Raw genomic sequence first — 15,439 nt, 5'->3', positions numbered from 1 at the left:
TATTCAAACAGTTGTTACTTAATTTATATAAGCCAACTAAATACCTATTGGGAGCTATGCAGTCGCCTTAACTATAGTAAACTAAGCAGGTATGATGTTTAATCTATCTATTACCTATCAAATGTATCAAGTATTACCTACGACTACTTTTTAATGTAGCTAATCATTTTACAAGTACAATCGAGATCATAAGATATGTATAATTGGATACGAGTACGTCACAAGTGAATATCGTTATTGTATTTTTTACCAGTATCTACGAAAAACAAAGAGATACGTTTTTGACATTATTGGTGCATAGAAGAGTTCTGTGTCATATTAATATTTGAAGGGTACACGGAAAGAACATGTCTAGTCACTGTGACAACATTTTGATTTAAATCTCATTTTCGAAAAAAGTGACTAGACATGTTCTTTCCGTGTACCCTTCATTTTGTATTTAAGTTCGTAGTAAAGATTCAGGCTTATGAGCGCTGATTGACTTTACACGTATATCAATTAAAATGATAAACTTGCTTAAAACAACAGAACTTAGCGTTTTAAAACAACAAAATAATACCTATTTACATAGGTATATTATAACGAATTCCAATATACTCTGGCAAGCCTTTTCATAATGTGCAATGTTTACCTATATGGATCATTAGTTTTTTACGAGTAATATGTTACTACCAGCTTTCGATCCTGATAGTACCGTCGGATATATCGGAGCGGCCAAGGTGCTCAAATACATCTGAACATGTAGTCAGCAAAGTCAATAGCTTAGCATCTCTGCATACAAATATGTATGCAGGTGTGCCGAGCTAATGGTTTTGCTGACTGTACTTAAACGTCTTGACAATAGAGTCATGTTCAGATATTTGTGGGCACTTTAACTGCTACGATATATCTGACGGCGACTGTTCACGGACGGAGAGAGCTCGGAACTTGCCATCAAGAGTCTGATATCGTATTCGACAAATGCTAGCATAATGATTATACAAATATATTGTAAGGTATCGTACAAAATAAAGATTATAATTATTTTAAAATATTTGTTTATTTGCATGTAGTTCATAAAATAAATTAATCTGGAATGTGAGCACTCTTGGATTGGACAAAACCTCGGTGGTGATGTGATTTTCAGATTGTGGGACAGGCGCTTTATTAATTGATCGATTATTGCAAGAGCGATCAACATTGTATTGCGATATTAGCACTTGCCTTCTGTGCTGCCACCTAGCCCATACAAGTTTCAAGAATCCTATCTTCAAAGTGTAAATTACATTTTAAAAACCCTCTTCAACCTCACTTAAAGGCAGCAATGAACTATCGCCAAAAAATAAGGGCTAGTGACGGTATTTTAATGGGCCAATCATTGGGTGGTTTAGTGGTGGAGCGCTAGCCTTAGGCTGGGAGTCTAATCTAAAATACGAACTATATAAATGCATCTATCATTGTAGCACAGACTGCAGAGCGTATTTTTTTAACCTCTATGTTTATGTTCGAAATTGAGAAGACAAACGTAACGTACGCGTGGCCACAATGCCTCAGGCAAGACGTTTTCACAGACTGAGCTGCTTCGCGCATAGGTTTCGGTAGGTATTTCGAAAGTATGGTTTCAGTGGCTTAATAACCTGTAAATACTTATAAGTCCTTGCACAAGCTTGTCTGACCACGAATTAAAGGTGAATTCCGTATCTTGGATATCCCCCAGCAGGTTTTTTAAAGCTACTGTAAGCAGCAGGATACAATACAAGAGAGCGTCAAAAATAACTTAATATATTTTATTTAATATTGCGAAGACAGATCTTAGGCGAATAAGGCAGTATATACAAGAAGCTAACCATATGCTGAGTTCACACCTACGATTGATTTAACAAAACGCGTGTGTGAAAACAGCATTACATTCAGCATGCTACGTCATACGCTAGTTCTTTCGATACACTAACAACAGTATTTAGAATAAGATATAATAAAAAGGCAGTTACTATAATGGTTACAACAATAAATGCGTAAAATTACAACGAGAGCGCGACACGCATTTAACACTTCCCAATACCGGGGCTGGAAGTAGGTACGTAAAGTCAAAAGTAAGTATAAATAAACAGAAATTCAGCCACTTTCTAAATATGTAGTCACAAATAAAACTTAGCTTGAGCCTTCTTTTGATAGTCGTTTATTTTTCCTTTCGTAAAGTGAGGATTTTCCCGAATCAAGTGACCATCAAGTTAAAATACAAACAAATACAATGAAAGGACTGCCGTTTATATGTACCCTTGATTGCTTAAACGTTGAACAGCTGGTCTAACAGACCACTGGAGACGAGATACAACCTCGCAATTCTTCAGCTAAACAAACATAAATCTGACGACCTTTCCGCACGCCGCGGCCGCTCTTACAGTTAACCCCAAAGGACTTTCACATAACGTAACATACAAGATGGCATAGATAATCTTTAATGTCTTTATAAACTTGTTAAACTAGAAGGAATTTAACACTTGTATTATATAGTTCAGAGTTCATCTTTGATTTATCGACGTAATACTTACCTACATACTTATAAAACTTTTGGGGGCAATGAACACATTTATTTTATTTTATTGATTTAAGGTTTACCAACAATTGTTGACATCGATACATTAATAATGTACTAAGCTAAGCATGTAAGGAGTGGTGTCACAATTACTTACAGGTAAACACATTTTAATATAAACTACATATTTATATCAACTGAGGAGCGTTTTGTCAATCATGCTCGTGATGCTCGTTACTGATCAATTTGACATATTTTCGAACTTTGACAAGCCGCTCCGTATTGTAACAAGAAAATCGATAGGTCCCGGAAAACATGGAATATCCACAAATATAAGTAACGTTCGTTGAATTATCACAGGCGACGGCAAGCGCCTTACACAAGTCCACGGCCAAAGGGACTTTAACGCGGTGGCAATTATAATTAATTAAGGGTCAACTTATTTGTCTGAGTGAGAAAACATCGGGCAACTATTTAAATACTAGGAGTGTAACTCGTAAAAAGATTAAAATGAGTTAAGTGCTCACGTAATTTTGAGCCAAATGTGTAAGTCACATCGACAGACAGGCAGTAAATCGGTCGACATATTTCGAACCGTTTCGAGGATCCTCAACTGAAGCAGCGTCTACAGTTAGTGCGCGACGTGTCGAGCGATTATTCGAGAAAAAATTACGTAAGTATAAAGTCATTACCTGTCGTCCCCAATTTACCAAAAACTTTGTAACAGTTGGGTAGAAAAATATGTTACTATTATTATTCATGTTAGTCTCAACACAACACAGCCGAAACGTTTTTGAATTCGTTATTCAGAATCGATGCCAAGCAGACCACAGCCTCCCTTGAGCTGTGGCAAAAACCAAAGATGATTGAGGTCTCTTGTTTTTTTATCATTAGGTTAAAACACATTAAAATATCTTGTGAGGTCGAATTGTCGTGACCACATTCATTATTGATTGGGCTAAAAAAGATAGAGTAAATGCAAAAAGAAGAGGTAGAACGCGGGCACTGCCCGATCTAAGGAAAATTTGGCAACAGTTGTTTAGTATACAATACTATTACATAACAAATATATACCTATGGTGCTATACAAACTTGATATTTATGTCAAGCAGAAATGGTCACAATAGATGTGTCCATGGTACATAACGCGATTAAATCTAACAATATCAAATTTATCTTTATAAGTAATACTGCTTATATATACTCATATATGTATTTAACATAACCTTCTAAATGCCACGGGTGTCTACTTTTTTATATTATTGCCAAAGAATGCTTTGTTAAGCCGTGGCCGTGACGGTCAAAAGGTTACCTATTAGTTAAGTTACCAATAGGACACAAAAAACGTTCAAAAAAGGCAAAAAGAACACTCCCGACCAGATCGGCTGCTCGATATTATTGTAAAAGTATCGAAAACGTGTCTTACAACGAACTTAATGCATATATTTCAATATAATAACGCATAAATTTCATAGGGAACAAGCATAACATTAAAATTGCGTATATTATATAACATTACAATTCTCAAAATTTCATAGATTAAAAATTGTTTAATTTCTTCAATTCATGATGGATGCGCTGAGCGCCATCGATGCCAAGCACGCAGTGCTTTGAAGTTGCTTAGACAAAACTATACCGATGTATCAACCTATTTTCACTTCCTTAACGAAACGAACACTTTCTACTTTAGTTAGAACTTGTAGTATTCATAAAACTTTACGGGCCTGATTTAGTTAAATTATGTTTTGTCCCTTTCTTACAAAACGACAGATAAAGACAAACGATTCATAGCTAATACAGGCTTGTAGCGCGTTTATGAATAACGCCATAAAAATGTAGTAGACCAAAGTCTCCGCGCGCTTGGCGACAAGCGCTTCGAGCGCGAACGATAAAGCTTCTAAACATTCAATATTTTTATAACACGACACGACATCTATAAGATCTGAACAACGAACGAACACGAACTTTCGGCGATGAACACACGCTAAGGCAGTGCGGTTTGTACTGGAGCCACGTCCAGCTATATATAGCACAGTCAGGCGATTACAAAATCATAAAAATATAATTTAGACGCCAAGGCTAGCAATACTGTAGCTTTGAGCAGATACATCCCATCACAGCTATACGCGGCTTACGAGTTAAGAGTACAGGCGGAAACGTTGTTCGGCAACTCGCACCGCACGGGAATTAAGATCAACACTTCTGCAGCAGCGCACGCTACACGCGTTTAGACAATTTTTATGAGTTTGTCCATTTGTGCGTAGCGTGCGTCGCATTGGGTGGCCTTACCTAAAGGCTACACAATTCAATTGTTTTTCACGGATGTTTCGACGATGCAGCGCGGTGTTTTGTGACCGGAGTTCATGCATCATTTTTGTCGCCGACACGGGAACAGTGGAGTATGATAGTATGAAGCAAGTTACTCGCTAGTTGTGCAAAGGCGTGCTGCAAGAGGACGGGCGGCGCTCGAGGGGCGAGCGCGGCGTGCGGTCCGCTTCCGCTTCCGTACCCGCGCTCGCGCTCGCGGTCTCGCTCGCACTCGGTTCTCCGTCCGCCTCTGCGCATAGCGCTGTGAACACGCTGCTTGAAGTTACATCGCGCACGTAGCGACGCTGCTCCGCTGCAAAACAACATACTCTTTATAAGTCTGATACCCATTGAATGTTGTGCAACTTCTCAAAAACGTAAGAGCCGCTATAGAGGAGAAATGCAGTCGAAATCGTCTACTAATAAATATAGTCATGTTACAGTCTCTGCACTAGCAAACTCAACCGTATTTTTCGTTACATAAAGTCCTGCAAATGATAAAATGCTCAGAAAACATGGGGTTTGAAAATCTAAGTGAAACGTGTTTCAAAAGGCAAAATTCAGACATCGTACCTTATTGAGTAGGTACCTACTACGTACGATGGAACTAAATATCAAATTAACTATGAAGTTTTGCAAAGATCCTTGAAGGATCACGTAACCAATAATGAATAGTTTAAGGGGGCCCACTGACTATCAGTCCGCCGGACGATATTGGCCTGTCAGTTGTTCGGAACTGTCAAATTTTTGTTCTAACTGACAGGCCGATATCGTCCGGCGCACTGATAGTCAGTGGGCCGCTTAAGTATCGAACTGAAGTAGGGCGCTTAAACCGCAAACCTCCTTCGTTAAGCGGCTATCATTTCGCTCTTAGTTTTAATTTAGTTTTAAGTGTCCATTGTATACCCGAATTGGGTTACCGTTGAAACTCACATGTATCACACCACATAACACCTCTGTAACACGGTTGTACAATAAAGAAATATCTTATCTTGTCTTAATTTTTAACAGCGTTTTCACTCTTAAACCGATTTCTGGGTAGCGACGAAAGTCATAAAGCGGCGGGATATGGCGACGATAAACCCTGGAGCCCACACCACAGGACGTGACGCTCGATAATAACACGTTTTAATTCTTTTAACCTTCACGGGAGCAGACACGGAGACATAGGGTATAATTAGGTGAACTTGGCACTTGACATTGCGACCTGGTTGCCACTGAGAACTTCATGTATCAGCAAAATACCACGTCCTCTGCCCGTAGACTACATTATCAGCATAGTCAATTTTATTTGCATTTACAAGGAATTTAATAGTAATATAAGTGCACTTACATAATTTTAATTTGCTCAATCTTCTAAGAAAATGGTTCATGTTAGCAGCCTTTGGACGCTTGTAAAAAGTTACATATATACATTGCGTACCGTGCAACGTATTTATCTCATCATGCAATAAAAGGAGTGCATGGCGCAGCCATTTATGAATACCAATGAATAATATATTAAATTTGCAAGTTCAGATACTCGTCATAGTTCGCCAAACACTTACTGACAGAATTCAAAGTCTATCCTAAGCTACAGCTATACCGGTTGAAGAAGGTACATGGTTTATAAGTGCCTAATCGTTAACAATGGATGAAGTTGTTCCTTGTGACGGTATGAGATGCGGGACAGTTATTACGAAAACATATCTTTCGGCTTTAGACCGATAGTGGGACCATATTTTTGACCTTAAAGTTATGATAATTCTAAAGAAGGAAAAGTGATGCTTATATGGCAGGGGACATGTTTTTAAGCATATTTGTAATTTAAGACAAAAAGTTAGAACGAGCGTTAGGTATAAATTAGGTATTTATATATTTTGATTGATGCTTTTTGAATATTGAATTAAAGTGCAAAGTTTAAGCTTCATCGTTTAAATTATGTATGACTCTTTAAACTGTTACATTTTTAGAAAAAAATTTAACGTGCTTCTTTGTCAAACTAAAATTAGCTTATTATATTGTCGATATTGAATTAAAGTTTTAAAAATCCACAATAATATCTCTAAATTCTTAAGTTAATAGACAAAGCCGAAAAATTAGAAAAATAGGATTGCTGCTTAAATTTTAATATGCGTTTTTTGTCCTGTAAGGTCCAATATTGAATTAAAGTCTATAAAGATAAGTTTCATACTATAAAATAATATATGCAACCATATTATGAAAAGTAAGAAATTTCTGTGTGTAGCTTCCATTGTTATAGCCAAATCTGTTTAAAAAGGCGCGAAATTCATACATACGCCGCGCTGGTCCGTCAAGGTGCCGGCGCGGCACGCGGGAGCCTATCGTAGCATTCGTATCTATCTATACCTATAGGTACCTCGCCCGGTTGCCCCACCCCCCGCTCAGCTTCGTAAGTACTTCGTACTTTTCTTGTCATTCATTAGTTTGTTTACCGTGCACATAAATTAGATGCCGATATTACGTGAAATTAATGTAATTATGACTTCAAAATGAGTACAAAATGTTTGTTATGTGGACTGATTATTTGTAGTTACTTAGTGGTCCGAGAGCTGGTAGACATTTTGGAGTAGGTCCTTGAGGCAAGCTGAAAATTTGCCTGATACTTCTCCTATCATACCCTAACTCAGCACTGGAGGTCTGGCTGCAGGGTAGCGGGGCTAAATCAACCCTTATATTTTTTAAGATTTTTTATGGCTCCAAAAAAGTTCGTGAGGCAATCTGTAATTTTTACACGTTGAAGTTAAGTATCTAAATAGTCACAAAAAAATAAGCCTGAACATTTGGTCGGGTCTTTGACCTTGCCAGAAGATCTAAAAAGTAACGTATGGCACTTACTCGTACGTAAAATTAAGTTTGTCTACTATAGTAATTGTATGCATTACAAAGTTATTTTTGTAGTACAGTAAATTAAAGACTACTAGGTAGGATGTACAGTCAGCAATACTATTCGCTTAGCACCGTTGCATACAAACTTCTTTACAGGGGTGGTATCTTCTCTCTGCAGCTGACTGTACAATGTGATTGTAACTATGACGATGGTGTATATTTATGATGTATGTTATTTATTGTGTTTTTTGTATGTTACTTAAGGGCTTCTGTTAAGGGAACGAAAATTTGATTATTTTTGCGCTACAACGCACGGTTTAGGAGATACAGCCCTGTAAATATTTTTTTCTGTTTTTTTTTTCTATTTCTTTTTTTTTTATGTTTATTAAGGGTCCACTGCAGGCGAACGAAAATGTTTATTATTTTGCGCTACGGCACACGGTTTAGGAGATACAGAATTATAAAGGTTTTTTGTGGTTTTTTTTTAAATATATTAATTAAGGGTTTCTTAGTGGAACGAAAATTTGATTATTTTTGCGCTCCGTCGCACGGTTTAGGAGATACAGCCCTCTAAAAAAAAATTTGTTTTTTTTTTTCTTTTCTTTTTAAATGTTAATTAAGTTGAACGAAAATTTTATTATTTTACGCTACGACGCTATTATTAAATTATGTTAGATTTTGAAATTTTTATATTAAATATATCTACTTATATATAAAGTTGAAGTTTGTTTATTGAATTTTATATTATATAAATATACTAAAAAAGAAATATAGGGCTGTATCTCCTAACCCGTCCGTCGTAGCGCAAAAATAATAAAATTTTCGTTCCCCTTTAAAAACACTTTTAATATACAAAAAACACAATGAAACACAATAAGAAAAAAAAACTCTACACGGCTGTATCTCCTAAGCCGAGCGTCGTAATAAAAAAAAAAAAACAAACAAAAATACCAAAAAAATCTTTATAAGGCTGTATCTCTGAGCCGTGGGTCGTAGAGTAAAATAATAAAATTTTCGTTCAACTTAATTAACATTTAAAAAGAAAAGAAAAAAAAAACAGAAAATTTTTTTTTTATAGGGCTGTATCTCCTAAACCGTGCGTTGGAGCGCAAAAATAATGTTATTTTCGTTCCCCTTTGAGAAACCCCTAAGTAACATACAGAAAACACAATGAAAAACTAAAAAGAAAAACAAAGAAAAAATCTTTATAGGGTTGTATCTCCTAAACCGTGCGACGGAGGGCAAAAATAATCAAATTTTCGTTCCACTAAGAAACCCTTAAGTAATATATTAAAAAAAACACAGAAAATCTTTATAAGGCTGTATCTCCAAAACCGTGCATCGTAGCGCAAAATAATAAAATTTTCGTTCCATTGCAGTGGACCCTTAGTTAACATTAAAAAAAAAGAAAAAAAAAACAGAAATAGTACATTTCGATGCTAGTGCGGAAAGTATGTCATACTTTACATACTTTCGAAGAATGACATTTCCGCACGTGTATCGAACGACGTTTTTTAATACCGTTGCGAAAAAATAAGAAAAACAACAAGTAAGGAATTCGAAACTTTTATATTATTAATTCTGTGACATTATTGGCATTAGACTTATATTGACCGGGATATAGACCGTGATTACCTTTTGTATTATTTGTGAGCTCCCGATATTTCAAAACCACCGTGAATCATTCAGAACTCTAATTATTGACATTGACATTATGAAGAGGTGTTTTTATAGCTTGTATTCGACTAGAATGGATTTTGTTATTATTATTGAACAACATTATACACATTGTATTATTTTACAAATATAAAACATTGTACTATTATTACCTAAATATCGTTATTAACGATTATTTCAATATTCAATACTCAGTAATCAACATAAAAACCTACTGTTAAAGTAAGAATACGAAAAATACACATATTTCATATTTTATTACTTACCTCTTCATCATTATAACACGTCTATTTTTTATATATTGAATATTGAAAAACCGTTCTTAATAAGTTGTCTGAATAGAACGGAACGCCTGTCAAAGGAGAGGCGTTTTTTATTTCTGCTTTAAATTTCCAAAGGCAACATTCGATATTGTTTTTATAAATGTACGATACACAAATAATCGTAATTAACGATATTTGGGTAATAATAGTACAATGTTTTATATGTACAATTGTCTTATAGAACATGCATTTAAAAAAAAATCTTTCATTGAAGTGGGTTCAATAATAATAACACCCAGCTAAAAAAACACCTCTTCATAATGTCAATGTTAATGATGTCACAGAATTAATAATTTAAAAGTTTCGAATTCCTTAGTTGTTGTTTTTCTTATTTTTTCGCAACTGTATTGAAAAACGTCGTTCGATACACGTGCGGAAATGTCTAATAATGACATACTTTCCGCCCTAGCATCAAAATGTCCTATTACAGGGCTGTATCTCGTAAACCGTGCGTTGTAGCGCAAAACTAATCTAATTTTCGTTCCCCTTTGAGAAACCCGTAAGTACCATTAAAAAAACATAATCGAACAACAAAGAAGAAAACAAAAAAATTAAAAATCTTTATAGGGTTGTATCTCCTAAACCGTGCGTTGTAGCGCACAAATAATCTAATTTTCGTTCCCCTTTGAAAAGCCCCTAAGTAACATACAAAACACACAATGAAAAACTAAAAAGAAAACAAACAAAGAAAAAAAATGTTTATAGGGTTGTATCTCCTAAACCGTGCGTCGGAGCGAAGAGCAAAAATAATTAAATTTTCGTTCCACTTTAAGAAACCCTTATTAATATTTAAAAGATACAACCCTATAAAGATTTTTTAATTTTTTGTTTTCTTTTCTGTTTTTCATTGTATTTTTTGAATGTTACTTACGGGTTTCTCAAACGAGAACGAAAATTAGATTATTTTTGCGCTTCAACGCACGATTTAGGAGAGACAGCCCTGTAAAGATATTTTTCTGTTTTTTTTTGTTTTTTTTTTAAAATATTAACTAAGGGTCCACTGCAATGGAACGAAAATTTTATTATTTTGCGCTACGATGCACGGTTTAGGAGATACAGCCTTATAAAGATTTTTTTTAAATATAAATTAAGGGTTTCTTAGTGGAATGAAATTTTGATTATTTTTGCGCTACGACGCACGGTTTAGGAGTTACAGCCGTGTAAATATTTTTTTCGTATTTTTTTTTGTTTTTTCTCATATTAAAAAAGGGTTTCTTAGAGGCAAAGAGGATATAATAAGATAGAGTGGTACTGTCATAGTAAATTTTGTAACTGCTTTAAATTCACTGCCATCTATCGACATACTTTAAAACTAAAAATGAAGATTTATAAAAATACGTTAAAATGTATTTAAATATGGATAAAAAAAATTTATTTGCATTAATTATTTTTATATGATTTTGACCCATGTTCTTTCACTGATATGCGTTAAAATTATAAATAACAAACGAAACCGTCAACGCCATCTATACGAGAGTAAGCCAAAACTAGTGGCGCCCTCTGATCGAGAATCAAATTTTCGTGATTTTCGAGGCACGTTTTTTCCTTAGACTGTATCCATCTATTACGGAGTTATATCTATCTTTGTTAGAGGGGAACGAACATTTACTTTTTTTTGCGCTCCGACGCACGGTTTAGGAGATACAGCCCTATAAAAAGATTGTTTTCTTTGTTTTTTTCTTTTATGTTTTCATTGTGTTTTTTGTATGTTACTTAGGGGCTTCTGATAGGGGAACGAAACGAAACGAAAGGTTTAGGAGATACAGCCCTGTAAATATTTTTTCTGTTTTTTTTTCTTTGTTTTTTTTTTAAAATGTTTATTAAGGGTCCACTGCAGGCGGACGAAAATGTTATTATTTTGCGCTACGGCGCACGGTTTAGGAGATTAAGCCTTATACGGATTTTTTGTGTTTTTTTTATACCTATATTAATTAAGGGTTTCTTAAAGTGGAACGAAAATTTGATTATTTTTGCGCTCCGTCGCACGATTTAGGAGATTCAACCCTATAAAGATTTTTTCTTTGTTTTTCATTGTGTTTTTTGTATGTTAATTAGAGGTTTCTCAAAGGGGAACGAAAACTAGATTATTTTTGCTCTACAACGCACGGTTTAGGAGATACAGCCCTCTAAAAATTTTTTTTCCTTTTTTCTTTTTTTTTTAATGTTAATTAAGGGTCCACTGCAGTTGAACGAAAATTTTATTATTTTGCGCTACGACGCACGGTTCAGGAGATACAGCCTTATAAAGATTTTTTCGTTTTTTTTTTGTTTTTTTTTTTAAAATATTAATTGAGGGTTTCTTAAAGTGGATCGAAAATTTGATGATTGTTTTTGTGCTACGACGCGCGGTTTAGGAGATACAGCCGTGTAAAGATTTTTTTTCTTTTTGTGTTTCATTGTACGACCGGTCTGGCCTAGTGGGTGACCCTGCCTGTGAAGCCGATGGTCCTGGGTTCGAATTCCGGTAAGGGCAATTATTTGTGTGATGAACACAGATATTTGTTCCTGAGTCATGGGTGTTTTCTATGTATTTGTATATTATATATATCGTTGTCTGAGTACCCATAACACAAGCCTTCTTGAGCTTACTGTGGGACTGTCAATCTGTGTAAGAATGTCCTATAATATTTATTTATATATTTATAGTGTTTTTTGTATATTGAAAGAGGGGAACGAATTTTTTTTTATTTTTGCGCTGCGACGGACGGTTTAGGAGATACAGCCCTATATTTTTTTTTTTGTTTATTGTTGTTTTTTTTGTATGTTATATAATATAAAATTCCATAACCAAAATTCAAATTCTTATATAAGTAGATATACTCAATATAAAAATTTCAAAATCTAACATAACTTTTAATAGAAATGTCCTCATATATCATAAATATACACCATCCTCATAGTTACAATCACATTGTACAGTTAGCTGCAAAGAAAAGATACCACCCCTGTATAGGTTTGTATGCAAAGGTGCTAAGCGAATAGTATTGCTGACTGTACATCCCACCTAGTGGTCTTTAATTTACTACAAAAATAACTTTGTAATGCATACACTTTGTTTAGTAGACAAACATAATTTTGCGTGCAAAAATAACTGCGATGCAGCGTATATTGTATAGTAGAGAAACTTAATTGTGTGTGCAAAGATAACTTTGTAATGCATACAATTTGTATAGTAAACAAACTTAATTTTGCGTGCAAGTAAGTGCCATACTTTTGAGATCGCCTGGCAAGGTTAAAGACACGACACGACCAAATGTTCTGGTTTATTATTTTTATGACTATTTAGATACTTAATTTTAACCTGTTAAATATACAGATTGCTTTTAGAACATTTTTTTGAATTTTGTGAAATATTATTTTGCACGCGTCTAGCAAGGTTAGGTTACCCGCTATACCGTTGATCTACCTATATATCAATACCGTTTGATCGCTGCCTCGGCGGCGCACAGCGCGGCGCGCGCGAACATGCCGCGCGTTTGAAATGTAACGTAAATATAAGCACGGAATGCATACGTATCAGTATTTAGTGACGCACAAATTTTATATTTCTAATCTTTTGTGTGGGAACTAAGATCATTGTCATGACCGTTTAATATTAACTCTACAAACTTTAATTCAATATTGGCTATACTGCTTAACCAGAAATCAATATCTAGAGAAGCACATTGTCTACATTTCTAATTTTTTACAAGTATAATAAGCTGATCCATAATATCGTAATTTTGCAATATCAGCTACTCTAATTATTTATTTACAAAATAATTCATGTTTTTAAGTTCACCAGAAAGCACATGTTCCAGATTTCTAAAAACTGAATATTGTGTATAAATTAAAGTGGTATTGAATATGTTAAAGTTTTTTGTAACTTTAATTCTATATTTACAAAGTTATTAGCAGAAATTAAAATATTTCAATATATCCGAACGCTCATCCTAAAAATTTCTAACTTTTTACGAAAGTCTTATTTAACATGCTAACAATGACATATCGAAAAAGAAAAAACTTTAATATTATCAAAACCCATTTTTGTTCCACCGCTGGTCTACTTGCCTTACTCCAAAACTCTATAGGCACATCACTGGGTACATGTAACCTAAACCGCAATTAAGTGTAGAGTTCAGGCTTATCTTTCGAATCTAACAAAAAATAATGACCTTAGATATGCCGTCGTCACGATGTTGGAGAAAGTGACAGCTGTCTTGGGTGATGCTCATTTAAGCCGCGATGACGGCACAGTGCGGGCATTCTTGACGAATCCGGTACAAGACAGCGTGAGATTTGATATATGTACAAGTGATGTCAATTTCTTTTGACAGCATCACTAATCTTGTGATTAATGAAGCTAAGACGCACCGAACTATACGAATTCATCCATTGATTTTGTTGTTAACATTGTGTTCGTTAGTCGGAAATTCGTCAGTATTCCAGGAGGTATCTGGGTTGGACAGAACACTTTTAGTGAATTATGCTTTAACTACGCAAGTTTACGCGTCTTTCGATACGTAAAACACAACTAATTTTCACATGTAATCGGAAGCAAAGACTTCCTGCCTTGTCTTCTATCAAGCAATCTATCTAGAAGATAAGAAGTCATGCGTGGAAGCTGATATATTAATATATTTATGATATCTCTATCATCATTTCTTCTTAAAGGCCCATCCTGTGCTAACTTCGTTTTTAAAATGCAAGAATTCCCTCACCAGCTGAATCTCGGATGAAGAGAGAAAATTGTATTACGGACGCACGTACAGGCGTGTGCCATTGTCTCTGAAAGAGTTTAGAAGACTCACCGATCATATTGTGCAGGTTGTCTATGACGATCTCGGAGTTGTAGGTGGCGTCGACAGCTCGGTGCAGGAACGCCGTCCACGATCGCAACTCTGCTTCCTGAGGACAAACAACGACCATGTCTTACCATTATGTCACTAACAGATGTATGTGATACGTTATTCGTTAAATTCACAGTGTCCTTAGTTTTACTAACATCGTTAGGAAAAAACGGCACAGACAACTTTCGCCAACAACCAACGCACAAGGAAATATAAGGTTTCTACAATAAAATCTCTGTCTGGAAGAAAACTTCCTAATAAAACTTAAAAATTAAATACATATTTGACAAAAATCTAAACAACGAATATTTTCCCAGTCCATCATCAGTATCAGCACCGACCTGCGGCATAGTCTCACAGCCTGTGAACCCGCTACTTTTAGATACCACCGTAGGTCAATGAGATCACGCTGGATTAATCAATTAGTTACTGCAGGGGACGATTGCTTTTTGTACCACAAAGTCACCTTGACCATTCTTGGATCTTATTCCAACAAGATAAAGTCTACATGCGGTCAATTTAATACTGTCTTAGAATCTGGTGTGGGCTCGCGACCTCCTATTGTCTTAGGCCGTGAAAGCAGACAGTGACCTTAGGCGAGCGATTCACATGTCAATTGTTTCAATTAAGAGTTGGATACCATTAACCTGGTTTTCTTCAATTAAACCTTTATTAAAGAGCTTATTACTACGATTTAGCACATACTTAATTTGGGTACCTAATTCGAAAAGTTGTTTAAAAAATGAGCACTATTTTGAGACATTTATGTTTAAATGTTGCTATGGATGTTAGAGATAACACGAGTACCAGATACTCATGGGGTCGGAAACCGGTATTTGCTCCATACAAAAATACCGGTATTATTACGTTCTTTTGTTTATAATTTCATTTTTAATGGGACGTTTTAATAATGCAAAATTGTTTCCTAAATACATGATTCAGTCCTACGTAATGAGCAT

The 15,439-nt window shown here is 35.2% G+C and overlaps 1 protein-coding gene across 1 annotated transcript in view; it reads right to left on the bottom strand.

The window, feature by feature from the left end:
* Nucleotides 1-1,745: 1,745 nt before the first annotated feature.
* Nucleotides 1,746-15,439, bottom strand: part of LOC134745401 (uncharacterized) — a 40,333-nt gene continuing 26,639 nt past the window's right edge. The window contains exons 4-5 of the mRNA XM_063679442.1: nucleotides 14,442-14,538; nucleotides 1,746-5,135 (exon numbers count right to left, since the gene is read on the bottom strand). Coding sequence (XP_063535512.1) covers nucleotides 4,942-5,135; nucleotides 14,442-14,538 — 291 coding nt within the window. The 3' untranslated portion in view covers nucleotides 1,746-4,941. The remainder of the gene's footprint in view (nucleotides 5,136-14,441; nucleotides 14,539-15,439) is intronic.

This window comes from Cydia strobilella, chromosome 11 (genome assembly GCF_947568885.1).
Source record: "Cydia strobilella chromosome 11, ilCydStro3.1, whole genome shotgun sequence".
NCBI lineage: Eukaryota > Metazoa > Arthropoda > Insecta > Lepidoptera > Tortricidae > Cydia > Cydia strobilella.
This window is presented reverse-complemented; position numbering and strand designations above follow the sequence as displayed.